Source organism: Empidonax traillii, unplaced genomic scaffold (genome assembly GCF_003031625.1).
Source record: "Empidonax traillii isolate 1590-97213 ecotype Southwest subspecies unplaced genomic scaffold, ASM303162v1 scaffold503:size689781, whole genome shotgun sequence".
In the NCBI taxonomy this organism is placed as follows: domain Eukaryota; kingdom Metazoa; phylum Chordata; class Aves; order Passeriformes; family Tyrannidae; genus Empidonax; species Empidonax traillii.
The window spans coordinates 449,701-473,718 of NW_020955696.1; the positions used below are offsets into that span (position 1 = coordinate 449,701).

General features: G+C 41.9%; 1 protein-coding gene across 1 annotated transcript in view; it reads right to left on the reverse strand.

Annotated features, from left to right (window-relative positions):
* Nucleotides 1-24,018, reverse strand: part of AFF3 (AF4/FMR2 family member 3) — a 273,032-nt gene that overhangs the window by 52,929 nt on the left and 196,085 nt on the right. The window contains exon 8 of the mRNA XM_027896601.1: nucleotides 23,066-23,106. Within this exon, the coding sequence (XP_027752402.1) occupies nucleotides 23,066-23,106 (41 nt within the window). The remainder of the gene's footprint in view (nucleotides 1-23,065; nucleotides 23,107-24,018) is intronic.

Genomic DNA, 24,018 nt, shown 5'->3' on the forward strand with positions numbered 1-24,018 from the left:
GCACACACACATAAAAAAAACCCTTCAAAAATTAATTCTGGCAAGGTGCATCTACTTAAGGTCTGGTTGATAATGGAAGAAGCAGAATCACAGCTCCTACCTTGAAGGAATACAGTAGGAAAGAGAAAACCACCAAAAAAACCTTGGCTAAAGAAACCCCTCCTAAAATAAAATGCTACAGAACAATTAGTAGTGACATCTCTGGATAAATTGCTCTATCAGGAGGAGCATGTGCCAGGCAATCTGAGATAAAGAGTCCAGTAGACCTGCAGCAGCATTAACGTGGGGATGAAGTGATTAGTCAGCAGGCTGACAGCTGTGCTAGGAACCTGGTGCCAGATTCCAGTGTCTGCTTTCCTCTGCTGCCAAGTGTTTGCTTGTCGCTCCAGATAAATGGAGCATCAGCAGTGTTTTATTTGACCTGATCACAAGAAAAATAAAGCAACTCTGGCTTCCTCGGTGTGTTTGTCATTGACCTTGCATCAGCTGAATATGAGCAGAGAGAACCCCTGGTACAGGAAACTTAACTCTTTAGTAGAAGAGGAGTGATAAGGTCTTTTTTTCCATTGGCCATTTAATTAGTCTCTTAATAGCTCAACGTACAGTGACTTAAAAGAAAAAAACCAACAGACATAGTCTATGTGTCCTATATTGTCCTTTAGAACATGGCTGTGGATGAGTGGTCTGGAGAATGATGAACAGCTTTGAGAATAGTCTGTGAACAGCCACCCTTCTGCTCATGTGTGAAATCAGGAAACAGTCTCTACAGACTTATTTTGAGAGGAAGGGAGGGAGGGTAGGGCAGAAATAAATTGTAAGTGGATAAAGTTGTTGAGAAGATTCAGTCATATAACACTGCTTCTGATATGCACCTGAGACCAACAGCAAATGGCTTTTGTGTGTTTTACTTCATATGTACCCCAGAACTTCAATTTTTCTTTTCTTCATTAGTTTGGCCATGTTAGGAACTTTCTAATGGAGATCCTTCTGTTGACTGGTTGAGTCCAGTTTATGCTTCTAGGTGGACAACAGACAGTGTCTTTGAATCACACATCTGAAAGGGAATGTAGAAGACACTTTTTTTGACCTTTAATGCCCATGATGTGTAAAGATTCTCCTTCATCTTGGCTAAGAGTGATACCTACACTTCAGAAGCAACATTATTCAAAGGATTCTCTTGGAAGACATAGCCTTTTGTCTTCTCCACTAGGAACTGAGCCCTCACATCAGAACAAAAGGCCCAGAGAAGGTGCAAGAAACCTAGACAGATTTTCAAGAAGGAAAAAGGACTCCTTATAGTACTAGTGGCTGAGATTGGGGTCGGGCATCTTTTTTCCATATCCAATAATATGGAAGCTTTGAATGTTTTTCTGGCACTCACTGATGGTTTGTAATAAGCAAGTGTATTCTGGACATTTCTACTTTCCAATCTTTCCTCTTTTCCATCTGTCTCTCCTACCCTCCTCCTCATTTGAAGAAGCTCCTTTCCTTGCTGCATCAGGTGTTGCTGCATACAATTACAAATAGAACATGAGTTGATTTGCCCACAGGAAATGTGATTACTGGTGCTCACAAAAGAAGGTAATCACTAGACATGAACTCTGTTCCACTTCCCATTACATGAGTTAAAAACAGGCCTGCATTTCATTGGTTTGCCTGATAAGTCAGACACAGAATAGGAGCTCAAGGCTCAGCTGTCAGAGGGTCTCATTAGAGTGGGCTAATGTATGTGAAAATAAAGATGTTATGAGGTTCTACACAAGATCTTTTGGTCACAGGGATGCACAGGATCTTTGGTCACTCAGGGTGCTGAATCCTACCACCTGCAGGAAGACTACTGGATCAATGGCCATTCAAGAGAGAGGAAGAGCTCCACAGGGATTTCTGTTTCAGAAGATTTCGATGTCACATATGACAACAGAAGGAGAGATCCTTGTGCTTCAGCAAAATAAAAAAGTAGGAAGTTACACCTGCAACTGAAGAAAATGGAAAGAAAGGCTCAAATTTAGGGAGGAGTGAATGGAAACACAAAGCGTAAAGAGTGATAACGACTAAGGTGTGTTTTAGGGTCACTTAAGCTGGGTGGTCACCTGAAGACCTCAACCAAGCCAGTTTTCTCACTTTTTTCTCACTTTTTTCTCACTTTGTGGATAAATAAGTCATGTGACTAATATAGTCAGGATTCTGCCTATTGTGTAGGGCTTAAAAAGACTAAAGAAGAATGCAGCAGAATTAAGCCAAGGGGGAATTGGACCCTTTTGGTCAGACTGTGATATAGCTGGCCGGTGAGGTGGAGGATAGTGAGTTTGTAGGCATACAGTTTGTATGCCCCTAACTAACTACTGCCTCATTTCAGCACTCAAAAGTGCCCTCTAGAGATTCCTACCTCTCTTGATTGACTGGAAGGAATCTGAGATCCTAAAAAATTGCTTAAACTGTCTGCTTGGTATGCCCAACACCTTGTGCATTCTGATCTGTATGGGAAGTAAAGGAGGTTTAGTTCAGATTCCTCCTCATCATTTTTCTTTCAAGGTTCAGTCACTTCTCTCCCTTTGTCCTAAGGACTGGGAATGGTGGCCAATTTGAAGACCTATATCCACTTCTAACTCGGTACTCCACTGTTTCATAAGAGCGCTATCAAAAGCTGATCCCTTGTCAGATTCAATGGTATCAGTACCACCTGTCTCAGGAACTGATCCTCCACTAGCAATCTGAAGGTGATTCCAGCAGCTTGGTCTTTGGTAGGATAGGCTTCAGCTCGCTGAGAGAGATGTTAGAAAGATAAAGGTAATTAAGCACTGTGACGGATCACCAGTGAAGGTATGGAACATCAGTCATGGCAGTTTCAGAAATTAGGCATAGGGACAATGCAAAATATTCTGTAGAGTGGCATTAACCCACCATTTTCAAAATGTCTCATCGGGGGAATTTGATACCACTTCTCTGGAAATTAGCCTGGGTGTTGCTTTTTTTTGTCTCATTTATGTGCTAAAACATGAAGTATAAATATACTTTTATCTAAGAAAACAGCAATTTTTGCTTGTGAGTGACAGCTTCATCAAGCCACAGAAGAAAACCACAGCAGTGCAGACTAGAATATCTTCATTTACACTGGTCTACCATCACCTTATTTAAGAAATGCTGTTCACATAACTCATGTTGTGGCTGGCCATCGAAATGAACAGCTTTCTGTAGTCTTCAGACACAGTCACACCTCGCTTCAGCACAGCAGTCTTTTGCCTCAGTCAGCAGAGCCCTGGATATGGTTCTGCCTTGCAAGACCTCTCGCTAAGCTCTGAGAGTCCAAATACAGATGAACTTGTGCAGATAAAATTACTAACTACCATAATGGCTGTCCAAATGGGTGCAATAAATTTCAGCATGAGACAAACTCTCTCAGGTTTTACTGACTCTTAATGTTGCTGCTGCCAGCTTTAGTGTTACTCTTTGACTCAAGCCATACTCTGTTGTCTCCCAAAGGTCTTTTCGGCCCGTCAGCTCTAATCAATATGCTGCCTTGCGAAGGAGCTTGTTTTAAGTAGGTTTGCTCACCAGAAAGAACCATATAAAGAAAATTTGACTTTTACTCCTTGTCAGTATATATCACTCCCTATGCAGAGCAGCATTTAGATGGTCTGCGAGTTGAATCCAAGTGCTCTCTTTTATATGTTTCAAGAAATGACAAATGCCTGGAAAAAAAGCATAGTTGTTCTTCAGAAGACATTAGGCAGACTCAGGAATGGCAAAGCAGAACAGCTAATAAAGCCCAGAATTGTAGCAGAGAGGATGTTAAAAGCTAATTAGTTTGAGATTATTTGAAGACTTCTAAAAGGTTCTTCTGCTCTCCTTTCTGATGTAAGCACAGCCAGTTTTCCAGCGACATCCCAAACATTTTACCATGTTTTTAGAAAAAGTTGCCCAGGATATGCTGTTTACATATTATTGACATCTTAGCTGGTAATAAAGGATGTTTAAAATTAATTTTCAGCTGTTGAGTATTTGCCTGTGGTGCAGTCTTAGGTTTTCAGGGTCTGAGCCACTGGGGGGAAAAAAACCTCCCATTCTGACCTGGCTCAGATTCTTGACCCCTTATTCTGGTTTAGTAGTATTGTACTTTACAGCTTGAATAAGAGTACCCAGAAGTGCTCCTGAAGAGCAGGAACGGTCTGTCTAGTGAGAGGGTATCAGGATCTGACTGTAACCCAGCAAACACAGTGTGCAGATACTTGATAAGGGACTTTGAAGCAGACAGCTGTGTGTATTAGTAACCTTTGCTGTGCCTTCCTCAGATATAACACAGCCTGTGAAAAACTATGAATAAATATGATATGCACAAATATATAACTGTTAAGAGCAGTTATATAAATTGCCCTTTACAATTCAAAGGAAAAATCAAATGTGAATTGCATCTTTTTTTTAAGATGTCATCCATGGAAAGCAAACTTGAGGTTTGTTCATGCACACACAGATGCTGAGGGGAGGCAGAAATAAATTTCAAAGTAAATATAATTTAATTTGCTGTATTAATCTAGAATGTGGTACCAAAGTGTCTGGACTCAGTGGCTCCCCAGCTGCACCTTCCTGCAGGATGTTATCAATTGTTTATGTCTGTGAAATATGCTACCAGCTAGTACGAAAAGCACTAGAACTGTATGATGTTTTAATAAAAAAAAAAAAATTTGGTCTTACATCATGCTGTGTCCTGATGTAGTTAAAAATATATCTTCCAATATACCTTTCAATCCATATCTCGCTTGTTTTGTTATTTGTTAACCACCATGCATCTTTTTAGGTTTCCTATGAATTTACAGTATCACTAAGGCATGCCGGGGTACCTTTGCCTACTCTTAAATGCATCTTTTGCTCTCCCTGCTTCTCCCAGTGGGGCAGAAAGGAAATGCACACATGATAGTGGGGAGAGGGTGCAGGGACAAAGAGAAATATTGCTCACTGGTGCTGCTTCTCCCTCCCAGTGGCACAACAAGCTGTTGCTGTCTTCTTTCTCTCTGTGATCCCAGGGTAATAGTCCCTTTCTGGCATTCTGGTCTTACTGGAGTATCTTAAACATGCCTCTGTCTGCTTGAGATATTGCACGGCCTGGGATATGCTGTGAGAAGTGGTAATGAATGTACATTTAGCAATGTGATTCAGCACAAGACTATTAAAGGTGTTGGAGTCAACATGTGGTGCTGCAGCCAGTTCAGTGCCCAGCTGAGAGGATGTACATTCAGTGCTTCTTTAGGAGTGTATCACATCACCTGCCTGCAGCTGGGAAACAGCTGGGGGGAAGTGGGAGAGTCTGCACAAGAGCTTTGCAGGGAAGACGAGACAGACAGAATTCCGGGAGAGTATGATTTTCCATTCTCAGTGCAGCAAGAAAGTAACTCTTGGGGATTTTTTTTTTACCCCCCCAACATGACTCTAAATGCTGCTAGGCAAGCTTAAGCTTGGGGAGAAAGATCAAGTGTTGGGTCTTTGCCATTAGCTTAGGCACTAGGGGAAAGAGTTAGATGACTTTGTTGATAACTAGCTTGAAGACCCCAGCAGGCCTTCAGACAGTTTTATTAATCATAAAAGTCATTAAAAATGGCCAATTCCTCAGGGGCAAAGTAAAAACAAGACTTTGGAAGAATGAATCAGGGCAGGCATCTCCCATTCCTAAGAGTGCTCTGTTCAACATTCTATGCAGGGAACTGAAAGGGAATACTTAGGAGTGACACTCCTGAGCAATATAACCTAATGCTTTCTCAGGGAAGGGGCAAGCTTCCTGATGGACTTGGATTGCAACAAGGAAACATACTGATGGACTTTGTGTAGAGCTGGAAGCCACTGAACTCTCAGTCTGTTGACTCAAGAGGTTTACATGTCACATTCAGAATCAGCAAGATAGTTTTCCTGTTTGCCTTTGCACTTGGCCTTTCCTTTCACTTTTTTGCTCTCCCCTTGCCTCTCCCTGGATCCAGGTCTGGGCTGTCCAGTTCAGAGGCATGGAGTGAGACCAACAAAGTGCCATGAAGATGATTAATGGATTGGAACATCTTTCACAGGATGAGAGGCTGAGATGACTGGGAGGGATAAATACCTGACAGGAGGAAGTAAAGAAGACAGAGCCAGGATCTTCTCAGTAGTGCCCACTGACAGGACAAGAAGCAAAGGGCACAAATTGAAATACAGGAAGTTCCATTTAAATATAACAAAATATTTTTTTTTTTGCTGTGAGAATGGTCAAACTGTTGAACAGGTTGCTCAGAGAGCCTGCCAAGTCTCCATCCTAGGAGATATTCAAGACCCAAGTACACATGGCCCTTGAGCAACTGCTTTAGCTAATCCTCCTCTGAGAGGGGGTTGGACTGGATGACCCCAAGAGATGCCTTCCAGCCTCAGTCATCCTGTGACCATGTAGGACTAGCTCAGACACCACAAACTATGGTGCTAGCTAATGTGATAACATGATAACGTGGGCACCCAATGGTTCCTGAGCTCCACCTGGTCATGAGCATCCTCCTGTTTTGTGTTTAAAGCTCTCTCAGATGACTACATAAGTCACTGCCCTGACTTGAATGAAGTGTAGACTTGACCTTGGGCACAAACACTATAACTGAAATGTGTCAGCTGCATATCACATGTTGGCAGTTTTACCCACTACTCTATCCTTTTGCAGTCTACTGTATGCTTGTCAGGGTAAAATGGACTCAGGGGGTGTTATTAGGCTCATTTGCTGCATTTGGTGTATTTTACAGCAGGTGGGACATGCAGCAGCAGCATCCACAGGCTGGAAAACTTCCTTCTCCTTCCAACCTTTCTGGATCTGTTTCTGAATGTGAACAGCAGTGTCTGAGGCAGCCCATCAGGTTATGCTTTATTTATTTCACTGTACTTTACAGCACCTCCCTTCTTCAATAAAACTGTGTTGTTGGGAGACTGCTTTACATTTTTTTAGGAGTATCTCTCAAGTGCAGTTGTCTAGCATCACTGCCCAGAGCAGCTGCTGACAATGCCAATGCACCAACAGCTGCAAAATCCCTCTTTTCTGAAATCAAGAGTAGAAAAGATCATCATGAAATAATGGACTAATGTGGCCATTCTATCTATGCTGTTCATAAATTACATTTTGAACCTGGCAATTGCGGGGTAATTAGGAGGAGAGTAGCTTTCCTGCAGGAACATATATTTCCTATTCTACTTGCCTGACATACTCCAGTTTAATTTTTCCTTTGTTCACTCAGCTCAGAGAATGGCAATTATGAGAGGTGATAGCCTAGTGGCAATTTTTGAATCATGAAGAGACTTAGAAATGAGAAAAAGAAAAAAAAAAGAGGACAGGTATCACTAGTAATTAAAATTATTTTGAATTAAAGGGACTATTTCAATAATTGCTTTTGTACTATAATTGTCACCACATAACCTATCCTTATGAATTACTAATACAGTGAAATAACACCACTGTGGAGAGTGATCTTTAAAAGACAGCTCTCCTAAACATGTTACCTCATCAGTGAGAGAAAAGTAATGTTTGGGCAGACTTTTCAACATGGTAGATGATGCCATGGCTCTGATCACTAACAGCTACGCAGTTTTTAAACCCTCCTTCCCCTTTTGGCCCTGTCAGAGAGGCACAGGAAACAGAGCAGGAATTCCCATCTCGGGTAGCCAGAAGAAGGCTTCACATTATTAAAATAGATGATTTCCTTCATCTAAGAGCCTCTGAGGAGCATAAATTACAAACAACATCAAAGCAAGTGAAAAGTTTTAGAGCAGACTGTCAAAGAGGCTGCTGGGGTTTCCTTGGTAGATTTTCATTTTTAAGGAGTCTCAGTAATTTACTTTCTCAAAACAATTCCATATGTCTGTGGATTATTTACGGTTGTTTTGATTTTTGTTGTCAAGGGTTTTAAAGTAACAATATCACAATTATTTAACATGGGGAATTCAAGTTAGACAGAGAATGCCTGCAGTAATGAATTACTGGGATGATCTCATGGACTAAAACTTTGCAGACTTGCTCGGTACTCTCCAGGGCTAGACTAGATACAAAAAAAAGCAGTATAGACAACTAGAAAATAACTATAGGCCTGATTCTGTACATATAGAGCCAACTAATTATTCATGTTGCCATCCCTGATTTTACAGGATGGCAGGATTTTACCAGTGTGGCACAGTAATAGGGGCTGTGAGATACATTGTCTAAGAAGTATTGGCTCAGAAGTAGAACTGGGAAAATTTTGTTTAATCCGTCTGATAAAAAGCCCAAAGGCCAACTGTGGTCTTAGATTAAAAGTCATGAGGGCAAGCTGTGAACCGATTCATGTTAGCTTCCTAACTTAGGGTAAAGAAGTCACTATTATTAGAAAAGGCATGGAGATGCCATGTGCTGCCGAGGTTATTAGCTTGTCCTGCGGAGGTGGTGCCTGCTGAGTGTGGGTTTTAAGTGCCTTCCCTGAAGGAAAAGGTTGACATTAGTCACAGGGACACACACTGTGCAGGTGGTTGGTGTGTCACACCTCACCTGTAGTTCCCACCTGCAAGGCCATGGGTATATTCAGCAGCAATCTACAAACTGCACACCTGCCTGTACTGACCACATCCAGGAAACAAGGCTCCATCTATCCAATAAAATAAGCAGGCAAAAGGATGGAGCTATGAGAACCATTTCCACCTCTTGGGATCACCAAGCAGGAGATGCCAGTATTAAGCTCAGCAACCATGAGAAATAAAGATCCTTAGGGAGAAAGGACTAGTCTGAACATTTGCTTTTCCTTTAAGGAAAGGTTCCTTCTTTATTTTTCAACTATTTGAATGCACAGGTGTTTGGGCAAAAGAGGAAAAAAAGGAAAAAGGTGTTGCTTGCAATCCTAGCAACAAATGACAGATTCTTAAATCCATCATTTACTACTGGTGAATTATTTCAAAAGTTATTTGTAGATTTTACCTAGTAATCATTCAAGAAGTATTTTCATAAATGTTGCATCAATAATTTAAAAGTTGCAACAGCATCTGATTTTCAGAGTGACCTCTGAGAGCCGATTAATAATGATACATGATAACTATGTGACACGAGAAGGAACTGATAAACTGTGCATCACTAGTGAATTCACTCTGATGGGTACTCTCCCCCCGGCTGAACCACAACACCACCAGTCCTCCATGCCCCACTGGCAAGGACTAAAGATTACAGCCTTCAATTGCCTTACTCATGGCCTTATGTCTTGAGTGTTTGTGAGGAGCTTGGTTGAAACACAAAACTGGCTTCTCTTCAGTTTTTCCTGATGCAAAACCAACTGGATGTGGTTCCATCTCATGTCAAACTTCCCATGTAAGGCTGATTGCCTTCTGCAATGAATATGTTTGTTTGAAAACTCAAAGCTCTGATTCATTGGTTCGGGTCTTGATTGTGATCTTGATTTGATGACTGTGTTGTCCACCGTTAATTAGCTTGTTGTGGTTCTGCTAATGTGTTTTACATTTGTTTGCTTATTTTTAGTATACAGGGCTGGCTTATTCATTCTGAGAGTAACATGAGTCACGTCAACTAAAGATGTATGTAACTTAAATAAGATAATTCCCATGCATGTGGCCCTGCAACCAAATAAATAGCTCTATCCCCAACAAGGCCATATCAAGATTAAAACAAAGCTGCTAAAATGCTGTCTCAGTAAGCAATTAAACTAAAAAAAATCTCAAGGTTGCAATACTGCCTTTAACAACATCTCTACCAGGTGCAAGACAAATGTAAGGCAATCACTTCCTAACTAAGCAAACCCTGTTTACATCTCAGCTTAGGAAACATATGTTGTTAATTTTAGAATCAGTTGCCATGTGAGCTTGGTGTCACTTCTAAAAAAACCCTCATCACTTCTAACAAAAAAAACCCCAAACCAACAAACAAGCAAGCAAAAAAGTGTGACTTTGGGGGGTAATTATTTTTTCAGCACAGGTGTAGAAAGTACATTTGAACATCCCAAACATTCACAGAAGCCAAGCTTTGACTCAAACTGCAGCCTATACAATCTGAAAACAGAATCAGAAATCTATTCTTTCAGGCATGGTATGGCCTCAATAAAAAGTAGTGTAGGATTTCTTAGCTTAACTGAGGCTCATCTTTTCTCCTTCCAGATTTTACCTTTCCTCCATGATGTCCCTTTTCACATTGGCCAGACTACCCACACTTCATCTCTTTATCTTTGCAGCTCTTGATTAAGCAGAGAAGTGACTGGTGGGTCAATGCAGTTATGGATTTTGCAGTCACCAGTGCTTTCCAGATAACCTCCAGGTAAACAGAAGAACACTGATGCATGATATGACTGTGGAGCTCAACTCCAAAGCAGCCAAGGAAGGTATTGTGACACCGTAGTATGCCTTCTCCATGTGGGGCAGCGGGAATTAATTTGCCATATATTCTTTCATTTAATCAGAGAGTGTTTTTTCATAGTTTGCTGTAATATATTTAAAAGGCTGATGTGGTAAATGACTGACATATGAACAATTCAAACCAGATCCACAATTTACTGCTGTTCCATGGTGATACCAGAATTTTGGTCATAAAAACAACCCTAATAATTTAGGTAGGGCAAGTCTGTGGTAATTACCTATTCTTATCAACCTGTAAGACCTTACACAGGCAGAAGACAGCAAACAAAGTAGATAACGACAGAAATTTGTCATGGCTCTTGATAAATGGTTAATGCTGCATTTTGACCAAATAGAAGAAAATAATAAAATACATTTCTTAGAAATTATGTGGCACTGGCTCAGATTAGCTAACTCCATTGAATGCTGAGGCACTCATCTGTTTCAGCAGTGCCCTTTGTCTGCACACATAAAGAATATGCATGGGGACAATTCAAGGCTGCAGGAGAGGGGCAGATGTGCTTGCATGCAACACAAGGGGAAAAACTCCTGGATAATCAGGTTTCAACTTGGTGCTTTTCATCAAGATTAAATCCCTTATAATTATTTAGGAAAGACTTATATTTTTACACAATACTCATAGAACATCAGCAGTCTGAGGTTAAAATTTGGTGGCACCTGACAAGTAGATAACATGCTAATACAGAAAATGGTATAAAAAGAGAAGCTGAACCAGAGGGCACAGTACATCTCTATCAATTAGAGAGTGATAATCTCAGAGGAGCATTTAGGTTTTGCTGTCTTCTCAGATTGTTTTCTGGGTCCACACAAACAACTCTGCAGTTTCTGCTTTCATCTTCAGCTTTACTGCAGAGAGGTGCTATGCTGTGAGTCCCTTCAGCAGGAGGAGGAGGAGAAAAGCTGAGGATGATTTGACAGCTGGAGGAACCAAAAATTAGGTTCTTCTCAGAGCTCCACCTTTCAACATCCTTATCTCAAAAAAATGTAGGTTACAGCTTTCACGTTGGAAGACCAGCACTCTTTTTTTCCTCTACAATGTAGCTCTTCCCACAAGTCCTGGGAGGTGTTTGCATGAAGGGTGTTCCCACCAAAAGGTTTCAAACTGGAAAAATGAGTGTGCTTGTTACTAGGTTCAGCAGACTGGGAATCTGCCAGGCTTTTACAAAACTGCTCATTTTCTGAGCCTTAGCTCTTTCACCATTTTTTTTCCTTTTTTTTAATTTTTTTTATTTTTTTTATTTTTTACTGAGCACAGGACAAGCTCTATCTTATTAAGTGAAAACAATAGGGTAAGAAGTTGGAAATTGCCAGGAAGCCTGGGAAAGACCGACACTCAGGCAAGATTTCATTCCATGTTTTCCTGTTGACCTCACAGGCTCTCAACACAAGAGCTCTGAGTACATTAAAGAAAGGCCACAGTCTCATTTGGCCCTGTGAACATTGGCAATATGTTATGGGGACAATATACAAGCTTGAAAGGGAAAAACCGCAGCAATGTCCCCATGCCCTGGAGGTTTTGTCTGGTGCAATGCTGTTTAACCAGAGCACTGTAAGGCTTTAAATGGCCATATGAGATTTATAGTAGGTCATGACCAGATCTCTTTTCAGGGCAAAGTTTGAAAAGTCCATTTGTCTCAAAATTTAAAAAAAAGAGTCTGGTAATTCTCCAGGGTTTTTCCTCTTCCTTCAGGCAACTATTTTTGCTTGTCCAGAGTTCCTAAACCCTCCCCAAGAGCCTTTTAATGTGGGAAATATTGTCCTAGTGTCTCCTATCAAAGGAATAATACAGAGGATACAAATATTTACAAACCCACTCGAAGTCCACATGGTCAGTGTCAAGCTTATTAAGTTTTCGAACAAGGCACATCATGACCTTAAAAGAAGTGGCTTCAGGAAATCAGTACTTGAGGGCACTATAATGAGGGAAGAGCGATGGTCATTGTGGTGAGCTGAATGGCAGAGACAGAACCCCCCATGCCCGGCTGCTGGCGTGGCTGTCCCACTGTGGGGCTGGCAGCCAAGGGACAGCCCTGGCTGGGAGGGAGCAGTGCTGGCCCCCAGCTGGGCTGTGTCCCACCACGTCTCAGCAAAAGGTGGACACTGGTGTCCGTGGGGCTCCAAAACAAGGCAATGGGCTGGCCCCCCCACTACAGCTGTTTCTCCATTGCCCCCTTCAGTGATGGGGTCCACATGCGGGTGATGCTTGGGTACCCTCTGCTGGGCTTCAGTACTGACACTGCAAGCAGAGGGATTTGGCTGCTGCTGTGTAGCCCTGAGACTGGGGGCAGCTGAGGGACGCTGGTAGGGTACGGGTTTTCCAGGGAGGGCTCCAGGCACCTCAGTGGGTTCAGGGTGGTTTTGAAGCATGGGGAAAGTGCAAGACTGAGCAAGGCTCCATGACATGCAACTGGAAGGAAAGGAGAATGGGAATGGCAAGCGAAGTCCCGTAGGGCTGCTGGGACCCAGGGTCTAGCTGCCCCCTTGCCACTGCCATCCCTGCCAAGAGGCATCACCTTCCTGGGTATGAAACAACACAGGCCAGGGGGGTATGCCTCGTGCCAGGGCCAGAGCAGATCCTCGCAAAAGCATATTAAAGTGTCTTAAAGGATCATTGCAAAGCAAGAAATTTACTTGGCAGGTCTCTGACTTTTCTGGGGGGAATTTTTATCTGTTGTGTAAATCAAAATCATGGGATTCTTTAACCCTTCTTCCGTTTTTTTGTTTTGTTTTGGTTTTTTGTGTGTTTTGTTTTTTTTTTTTTTAATTTGACAAATTGTTCATTTAGAACAGTTATGCTTGATTGTGTCAGTAAATAATAAGTGAAAACTATTTGTGAATTATTTGGCTGCTAGATTTCCACAGAAAAGGGCCTATTCTCTTCTGTGTGAATGTGTGTGTGAGAGGCAGTGCCTCAGCGTGAGAAAGAGTTTTGTGCCTGAGTCAAGAATGAAAAAGCCCTTTAAAATCTTGATAGCAACCTAACACAGAAGATACACTGCTATGCAAACTCAATTTCATTAGATATAAAATACCTACCTTTAAAATAAATAACTTTCTTTTTGCTAAAATGACAGAAGATTGCAGACTATATTTAAGATAGCACGTGTCATGTTTAAATCACCCCATGGAAAAATGCCTAATTTAATTTAAGTAATTTCTATTTCTGCCTTTCAAAATGATATAATTTTCAGGTTATAAAAATGTACTGTTTGAACTTAGGTTCTTTACACCTAGTTTCAATCCAGGCCTAATTTTACTTATAAGTTAAAACTACATTAGAACACACAGTCATAATATGATCTGACCCCTCTCTGACTGCAAAAAGGGCATCCTACTATAAATAGAATTCTTGAGAGAAGGAAGGCCTTCCATTTTGAGAAGGATTTTGAAATTTCATGTCATTCCAGTTTGGAAAAAAGCTCTGCAATTCTGAATTTTCCCATGAAACAGAACCTCAAAAGCAAGCAATAATAATGAAAAACAAAGCAGAAAGTGTTTTTTCCAATAATTTGTAAAGAAAATGTCACCAGATAGACCTCCTGGAAATGCTGAGTGAGAAAAAAAACTTGTAACTTTGGAAAATGAGTCATTTGAGATTTTTGGGTCTCAGTTTACATCGAAAAAGTTCCAACAGTTTGGGAGCCTGAATACTTTTCCTGCAGCCCTGCTCCTCAGGTTGCCAGCAAAGGTGTTGGGGGAGCTGGTAAATAGTTAGCCTGAGCTAAAGTGGAACCTTAACCAAATCCTCATGTCTAAACCACACACTGAGTGTATTCCTTTAAAATAATTCGCTTGTGCAGCCTTTGGAAACACAAATAGGTAGTGATGTGAATTTTAAGTAAGTATATACTTAATACGGAAGTATTTCCAGGGTCCTGAGGTCAAATCCCAAGCAGGTGAAAATTGGGATAACCCCACTGAAATCAGTGAAGCTGATTTCATGTTGTAGTGGTGAAAATCTGGTCACTCAAGTTTAAAACAGACTCCAAAGTGTACAGTCAGTGTAAAGTAAGGATCTCTGCCAGTGTGCACTAATCAGAGCCACTGATGAACCACTAAGAGAATTATTGTGGGACTCAAAATGTTAAAAACAATTATATGATTTAAGTTGTCATTTCATGCAGAAAAAACCATATCTCAATCAAACCAAACCAGAAACTTGTAGTTTTTCTGTTTACTTTTCACATTTACCATGAAAAAATGCTCCCTGCTGCCACAAACTTCCATGGGTAAATGGAAAGGTTTGCACGCAAAGCCAATCTGTCAGCGTTGGCTGAAAAGTGTATAAACATACCTCCTTCTCCCGATGTCTGCATAAAAAGACTTCACATGCATGGAAAAAGTATTCCTCCTTAACCAGCTCAAGCCCAACAGCTAGGTATAGCCTTCCTTGCTCATCAAAAATTCCCAAAGATTTCAGTTTGGCTTCTGGGTATATCAGAAATGTGGGGTCAAGTCCCTACTTTGGAAGCGCTACAGGGCATAGAAATTCTCCAAAAGTGGCCTTGCTTCAGTATCTGAATTTCAATGCACTGTGCAGAAAGCAAACAAGCAAGCAAGGACATTTTCATAGAATCAGTTTGTGTTGTAAGGAACTCTTAAAGGTTATCTAGTCCATCCTCCCCGCAGTGAACAGGGATATCTTCAACTACATGAATCTGATCCTTTTTTCACAAAGTTTTGGATCTGAGTCTTTCCCACGGCTTTCTTAGCCAAGAACTTCTGTAGAGGTACTACCTAACATGCCTGAAACCTTTCAACTATGATATTTTCCCTGATAAATCACTGGTATGAGAGTTGATGGACCACACTGAGGTATAGAACTCTACTGGATTGCTGGTGTACTTTCATGCCAATGTATGTGGAATAGCTAAGTGGGAAAAAGCTCTTCCATTCTAAGTGTGCTCCATCTAATTTCACAAATTTTTTCTCTGGGAGGAAACTCAGTCTGTTCACAGATCACACATTTTCTTTAACTGAAATGCAACAAACCTAGAACACTGTGAACCATTTCTCAATGACAGAATAAATCCAGCTCTTCTCCAAGAGGAGAGGAAAAAGTTTTCCTTCAACATACATCAAAATCAAGGCAGTCATGGAAAAACGAGGAGACATCTGGATGGGAATGCACAGGGGAGAAAAGTATCTCAGATCAAAACAATGTGATCCCTTGCAGGAGCATTTCAGGCCTGATTCAGCCACAGCTATTCCCCATAGTGAAATCACAGGGCACCTCTTTCTTTGTAAAAACTCCTTTTTTTTTTTTTTCCTGCAAAGAAACTGGACACAGTTCTGCATCCGTGTAGTATCTTCTCCACCCCTCAGAGAGCAAAGGGCGAGCCAAGGTACAGACTGTGTGGTGTCCCCACTGGGGCCTCATCAAGACTGAGTCCCTTGCCCACCCTGGACACAAGCTCATCTTCTCTTTTGTGGGACTGGCTTCCTGCAGATCATGACTGCTCTAATCCAAGCAAACCAGACTTCCCATTTCCTTTTTGCCTCCACTGTTCCCAGGGTCAGAACAATACCAAGAACATGGAGAAAATTCTATTGAATCTAAAATTAAAAAATACAGAGGGCAGAAGGCAGATAGCCGTACCAGTGACAAAGGCAAACCTTGAAGTTCAGCTGAGATTTCTAAGCCACCTTTGCAGGAAGGCAGGAAAAACCAACTGGAGCAAGCATGTCATCATCCTTGGAGCTGATGCCAGAAAACCCTGTTGTGCCTGGCTGAATACCGAATCATTAAAGCTTGAATGGGGGATCTCCTTCCATCTGCTGCATGGACTGCTGCCTCACTCAAAGGGAACAGAAATTTCTCCTTTGCATTGCTGCACCCACTCTGGAGACTCCCCAAACTACAGCTAAGACACAATTCACAAACATGCAGGGGTCAAAAGTCTCAAGCTTATGTCATGTAACTGGACCAGGTTGAGGTGTTGCTGATTGCTACGAATTTTCAGCTTTTCTTAAGATAAGGTGGTAATGAAAGTGTGGTTATTTGTGTGAACAGCATGGCTGCTGGTTTCCACCTTTGGTGCTGTGTAAACCTGAGCTCTCTTTCATCAGACTGCCAGGAAATAGATACAAATGTATTTGTAAGATTTCACTTTTTTCCAGCATACCACTAAAAATAGCACAATAGTATCAGGCTCTCTGTTTTCTTATCCGGCTGCTGAAGTAAGAAAGGCATAATGTTATCAACTAACCGTCCTCTTACCTCTTCCAATAAAGCAAGTCTTAGCTACCAGAATTACTATCATTGTTAAAATCTCTTTTGTTTTACAACATGTTCATTGCCTAGGGGGACTTTTATTGCCCAAAGGGAAAAAAATGTTCAAATCTCATAGAAATATCATAAGTCATATCAATAATAAGGAAAACAGAATTCATTAACAAACTCACTGCCCATAGCTATGTACTCATGATATACGGGAGTGGTGTTCTGAGTGTCAATTCCATAATACTTTAAGCCAGTGCTCCTTTGATCCACACTTATGGAGATGGACAGACAGGTTAGGCAACATTATGCCCCCAAGGGTCATAAAAATGTAGAAATTTCCCAGCTGCAAACTGATTTTTCAAAGACAATTACCTGCATAATTTAACTGGATGGCCACATATGCCTTCCAGGTTTCATATTGTTAATGCTTGTTTTCTCTTGGATTGTTACTGTTTCTCCTACTCTCACACTTTTTATTTTTTTGCCTCAGATACACACATTAAAAAACCACTCTTGTCCTACATGATTTATTCCCAAGAAATTAAATTACATTTTTATAAGCCTGTGTTACCACAAATGATAGCTGAAGATCTGCAGAAAAAATTAATTCCTGATCTGTTGCTGTGAAGCATCCTCGCTAGCACTGTACTGACTCCGTCTTTCAAAACCAGATGGAAGCAGTCCAACAGTATGATTAACTTCTTAGTCCCTGCAATTTCCTATTGCTCTACTTGCCCTAGATTTCAGGATTGACCTCTTGCTTCACTGCAAAATGCACAGTTGCTCAGTTTGATAAATCACATGAATACTTTTTTGATCACAGTTATCTACTATTTACTACATACCCAGTGAGGTTAATCATATGCTGAGGCACTTCATATTCTGCACACATATACACTCTTCTTCCCAATAACACTTTGCATATTCTTCATGCTGCCAGCCAGCAATGGGACCTGTTTTCTCCTTACTAATATATGAAAGACCACAGATCTACACCTTGCCTCTTTTCCCTTTCACATTCATTCTATAATTATTCACACACTAATTCTTAAAAGACAAAGGAAGAAAAAAAAATAAAAACATGAGAAATTACTAGTCAGATCTTTCTTTTAGCAGATAGATATTCTTCAAAATACAAACATTTTTGGAAACTAGAACTGATTGTCTCCCCCCAGATATCTTTGGGGAGCCATTGAGAACACACGAGGTTACCCACAGGGAGTTGGGAGGTGTTTGCCTGTCATGATAGCAAAACACTGTCACTTCCTTAAATAAAAAATACATCTTAACTTTTCTTTTTCTTTCTTTAAACCTCAATTTCAGTATTTAGTAGGGCTCAGAATTGCTACAGTTCCCTGGGACAGCTCTGCTTCACCTTCTCGCGCAGCAATACATCCAAATCACATCTGCGGTGCTATGGTAGAATAATTCTAAGTAAACACCAGCAACAGCCAAGGTACGGGAAACCATCCAACAGCTAACAGGCAAGTGCTATACGTCTTGCTTACAAATTAAATAAAGGGGAATGGAGTCCCAGTTTTACAGAGATACCTATTCCTTTTCACTCCAAGTCGTCTATGCAGCCTTTTCTTCTAAAGCCCCTTTTCACTATTCACCACACTCTCCAATACTGGAAATAGTATCCTATATACAATGTATGTCATTACTCTTCCACTTTCAAGTTCTGTAACTACCGCCACTGTGAGACTCTAGACCATACCAAGTAGCAGCCACCCTTTGCTACCCTATTCTGTGTGAGAGGGCTGCAACTTTGAGACATCAGCATTTCCAACATGCCTCACATAAGGTATAAATGATAAATACACATATTCCCTGTCACAGGTAGTCTCTTTTTTCCTCTCAGAGATAATCCAGAAAGCTTAAGCAATATGCTAATGCTGTGAGAGCTGTATGTCTACTTCTGTGGCACTGAGCACTGTGCATGTATGCTCTTCTCCAACCAAGCTTTTTGACTCCTGTGGAGACCGTGATCTTAGTTTTGACATTGTCTGCTGGGACCCAGATCAGCTGTCCCAAGCCAAGGCTTCCCCTCAGCTGTCACTGGTGGCACAGACTTGTCACATGAAGCCCTTCTGGCCAGCCAGCTAGCTGAGTCACTTGCTGATAAGTTGACCACATGGCTTCTCATGTGGAGAACTTTCACGATATAAAAGACTATGTTATCAAAAACACCAGTCCAACACAAACGTTAGGTATGTGAGTGACATGAAGCACATGAGTCTTTTTGCTAGCTGGACTATTTACTTACTTTAGGGTATCACAAGTTTAACTGCTTCACATAATCGCAGCTCAAGCAGATACTTGAGAACAAGAAAACTTTGGCACCGTCCACCAAAAGTTTAAGGCTGCTTGGACAGCTGCCTTCCCTGCCTTAAGTGATCTATTAAAAGTCTAAATTGCCTCTTTTTGTTGCCTTAATACTTTACAGGCAGTCCCTCCCCAGGCCTCCTAACCCAAATAGTGTATCTCAATGTGGCTTTGTCTAAAGAAGAGCCATACTACACATCCTGCTGGACTAATCACCAAGCCTGTGGCTGCTTACAATATCAGGGGAAGGGACTGGATTGTCCCAGGTCAACCTTTTCTATTTTGCTTGCAGCTGAGTGCTAAATGGATGCACTCACCCATAAGAGGCGATGTAGCAGCACCTCTGCTTGCAAATGTCTCTCCCCCCACAGCTGTGAGCCTCCCTTGCTTCTCAGCTCCCCCAACCCTTCACCTATCCCGTAGACAAGGGGGCAAACTTGTTAGCTTTTTCAGGGTCTTGAGTGCTAGTGGCCAGTCTCATTAGGATAAACCAGCTTACGGCTGGCACGGCCTGCATTTTGGTGTCCTAACCGTGATCAGACCTGGATGGATGAGGCCTGGTTACATGGAAATGCAAAGCACTATCCTTTCTGCCTAGACTGAAACTCAGACAGGCTGTATAGTTCACCAGCCATCATGAACAGGGCTTGTCTACACTGCCAAATGGATGTGCTGAGACGCCGCCTTCTGTCAATAGCACAAGTAAATCTAAAAGGTTTCGTAGCTCGTACTTGACAGTTCAGGTCTGGACAACATGTATATATGAATCAGGTGCTGAGTGTAAGCTAGTGAGTTGGGCTCTTTCAGGGCTTATCAGCTGTGAAGGACAGGCCTGCCAGCACAGCCGTGTGGCTGCTGGGATGAGCAGGTTCATACCTTACATGCCTGTGCCGAGATCTGTAGGGGCAGAGCTAGCTGGGTCTGCCTGCATCCTCCAGTGTAAGTACACAGAAAGGAGAACAGACTGTGCCTCGGAAGCAAGCACACCTCCAAGTACCATCCAAGCACCACCCAAGCAGCGCAGTGGAGGACCTATCTATGCCTTGTAGATTCAGTGGTGGTACAACACTTTCCTCTAAGCATTCAAAAGTCTTCAGCAGACCCATTCGGCCTACACTCCAGCATACAGAAATAAAAGCAGCCAGGGGAATAAAAATGCCTTAGGACCACTGTAAATCTTTACTTCATGGAAAATCTTATCTTGCACATGAATATGAGCTGTGAGTAAATTTAATGTGTGGATTAAGTACTGTGCGGTCTCCCTCATGGTGGGCTTTTCAGCCTAAAAAGAACAAAAGAATAATAATGAGTGTTATGTTTGGGTATGATTGCAAACAGCTGTAATTTACAGCTGTGCGTTCTCCATTGCAAATGTATCCAGCAAGCAAGTGGTTCTGGGTTAGTGGAACAGACTGCAAAAAAATTAGCTTTTAACTTCAGCCTTCAGGTCAGAGTTCTGGAACCATGGGAGTCAATAATAAAATCTATTTAGCTCAGTGGGATTAAGCAGGTTTAAGACCTGGCTTAACCACAGTGCTTACTGTTAAATAACAACAGAACACACTGAATATTTTAGTTACAGACATTTTTCTTCATTTGAAAGCCATTCAGGCAGTGGGTACGAGAGTCAGACGACTGAAAATATGCCAGCACTATACCATTAAGGTATATGAGTTAAGGTCTTGCTCTTCTCTGTCCCAGAAACTGAGTAATCTGTAGAGTTAGACCACTTTACTGGAGAGCACAATAACATTAAAACCAAGCTGTGCTGTATAAACACCGAAGGCTTTTCATGAGAGAATGAAAAGCTAATGGGGCCAGTGCATCTTTTCTGACAAAATAGTCAGTGCATCTGCAGAGCAACCTGTCTTCTGGAAACAGAAAAGCTGTTTCAGTCAAGCTTCTGGGTCACTAATCTTTGTGTTTGCACATAAATCTGCTGGGGGTTACTGTGTCATTCTGAAAACAAGACTGAGTGTGATACACTACAGAAATCAATGGCTACAAGTTTAAAAACTCCTTTTGTTTGTTTGTGGGTTTTTTTTCCTCTCCTCTTTTAGTTTAGCTGTTACCTCTTTAATAGAACCTGAAAGCAGGAACTGCAACAGGAACTGCTGGAGGATATTTTTTTCTTTTTTTATATAGTGGGCAAAATTACTGAAAGCTTTATATAATCTGCCATCTCCCTTGATACTGGGAAGCGTTAGTGTGTGACTGGGAGCTCTCAGTTGCTACTAGGATACAACTAATGAGCAGCAGTATCACAGGCATCCTCCCTTTAGCCAAAAAGAGACAGAAACTGCCGTCACAGTGTGGTATTTTGGCCCCCTGCCCTCATTTTTGCTTGCTGCAGTGAGGTTAGGGGTGGCAGTGAGGGAACCCCCAGGGTGCACCCCCAGCCTTCCCAGCACCCCCTCCAGAAGCAGGGGCAGAAGGGTGCCCTAGCACTGAATGCTGGCAGAGCAGGTGAGCAAGCTGTAGTCCCTGGGCACGATTCTAGGGGCAGACATGGGAGTATCTGATGATAAATATTAAATCTGAGGTGTGATGGTTAACACTTTTGCCCTGTGGATGAGGGCAGTCTGTGTCCAGCTCCCTTTCCACCTTTGATGAGGTAGGGACCACTTATCCATCATCACCACTTTTCTTTCTAGGGGAGACAGAAAGTGAACTGCAGGGTTTGGGGCTTGTTAGGTACCTCCAGGGGCATTTCTGTAAAAATGTTCCTCATTCAGCCCAGGGGAAGGATGCTGAGAAAAAATCCCCATGTTTCCTCTAGTCATGGTATTGTCCCCACCAAGAGCAAAATCTGCTTTGCTTTAGGGTTGAGTTTGCCCACCTCCGGGGAGAGGGGCATAATGCTGACTCCAACTCCTCTTTGTTTTGCATTCATTCCAGTTACAGCAAATACTTCTGTGCCCTACAACTGTGCCAGCAATTTCACCCGAATCCCATACATTTCACTGGGGAATTTTTTTTTCCTTAAACGGGGGGCAAAAAATTCTAAACAAAACCGTGTTTGTAAACTTGGGAAGGGAAGGTCGATAATTTTGGCGGTCCTAGCCTCTGAGCAGAGAGAAATGTTATTCATCCATGCACAACATATAATTCAGCCTAAGTGACAGGCTCTGCTCTGGAGAAATCCTGGCCTGAGCTGGCTTCCAGAGTCAATTACCGCTTATTCCCAGGGAGGCGGGGGGCTGGGGGCCAGACGGAGCAGAGGGGGCTGCCAACAAGGCATGGGGAAATTTACTCTGTGTCAGCCTGCATGACACAGTACCTCATTTGTGGAAAAATGTAAATCTGCTAGTTCTTTTTCACAGGCACTAAAATGTACAGTCTCTCTCCTCCCCCTTCCCTCCCCCCTTTCCCAAAACTGGAAAAGAAATCAGGACCGTCTTAGAAAGCTACCTTATATTTCAATCAATCCTCTTTCATAAAAGTCATTTAAGGTAAATACCTGTGCAGACCTACAGCCCAACTATAACATTTACTATGGCCCAAATCCTGAATTCCTCACTTGGACAAGTTTCCCATTGAAGTTAATGGATTTTTGCTTGAAAAAGAGCTGAGTAAAACGTGAACACTGTCTAAGGATTAGATCCCCTGCTTATCTGCCTGGAGCACTGCTGCGGTTCCAGAAGAAGTGAAAAAATTAATTAAATTCCTCCAAAATACCAATCCCTTAAAACTTAAGGGCTAAAAAAGGGCATTGTTTTTGTGCAGAAAACATACCATCTCATCAAAAGAAGTGTAATTCCCAGGGAAAGGATTTGGAAAAAGTCAAAAGAGAACATCTCGGAATAAATGAAGTACTTATTGCTGAAAAATGAGCTCAGATATATCTCAGCAAACTCTAAAGCTCAGAATTTACTGCATCATTCATGCCTTCTCCAGTAAGTTTCTTATCTCTCGTTTGGTATCACAACAAGGGATTCTGCATACTGTGTATGAAATACAACAAGACCATGATTTTTGCAGTAATAAACTCTACACATGCATGACAAATCCAAGCATGCAAAATGTTTAACATCCCAGTTCACAGATACTTTGGGGACAAAATCCGATTATGAGTTATATGCCACAATAAATAGGGCTCAACGTTTCATAAAGCAATTTATAGTTCATAAAAATGACAAAATGTACCTGTCAGATAGAACGCGGAGAGCAGATCTCTGTGCTGCCTGCTGGAAGAAAGGGCAGAGATGTTTATTTTATATTCTGACTTGAAAATTACAAGCACAATCAACACTTTAAAAAATGCGTTACACACATTTTTGTCATGTGTCCAAAATGTTAAAGTACAAGCAAAGTAGCAGAGAGTCTATAGTCAAATGGGCATTCCAGCCTAGTAAATGTAAGAACACTTTGTTTAAAATGCCAAAACCCAGAAGACTGTCAAAGCACCGCAAGGTATTTGAGGTCTGAACCACACATTTACACAGTTTTTTCTGCGGGTCCCTGAAAACTCGCCAGGGCTCGGTTCTCTGCTTTCCCCTCTCCCCGCTTCCGCACTCCCACTCCCTCTCCTTTACCATTAGTCTCCTCCCATTCTTCCACAGAAACAAACATCACATATTTGGTTCCTTTTGCGATGAATTATAAATTTTGCAAAGCTTGCCAGAGCTGCTGCAGACTTTTCATGAGTGCTGCCATGTTAATCTGCTGGCAGCGTTTGCCTACACGGTACAGGATTGACCTGTTGCTGGTTTGCTCTTCAGTTTTTGCCTAGTACAACTCTTTGGATGGGGTGGGGAAGCATGATGCTTTTTCTTGTGTTAACCAGCAGGTCTGGGAATAGAAATTGTAGCCTCTCAAGTTTAATAGGACTCCCAAGCCTATCCCTGAGCTAGTTTGCCTCTTTATTATTATTATTCTTTCCCCCCGTTCAATCACTTCAAGTGGTGTGATTCATGGCTTCGGCACAGTAACCAGCTGCTAAGCAAAGACGAAATCCATAACGTTTTGAAAATCTGCCTTAAAGCCTCCCTTCTACTTGGAGCTGTCCAGAGTGTCCTCCTCCCAGCTGTACCTGTCCAGTCTGTGCCTCACATGGCACAGAAGGGACACAGAGCTAAGCAGTACGGAGACTCAAGGGG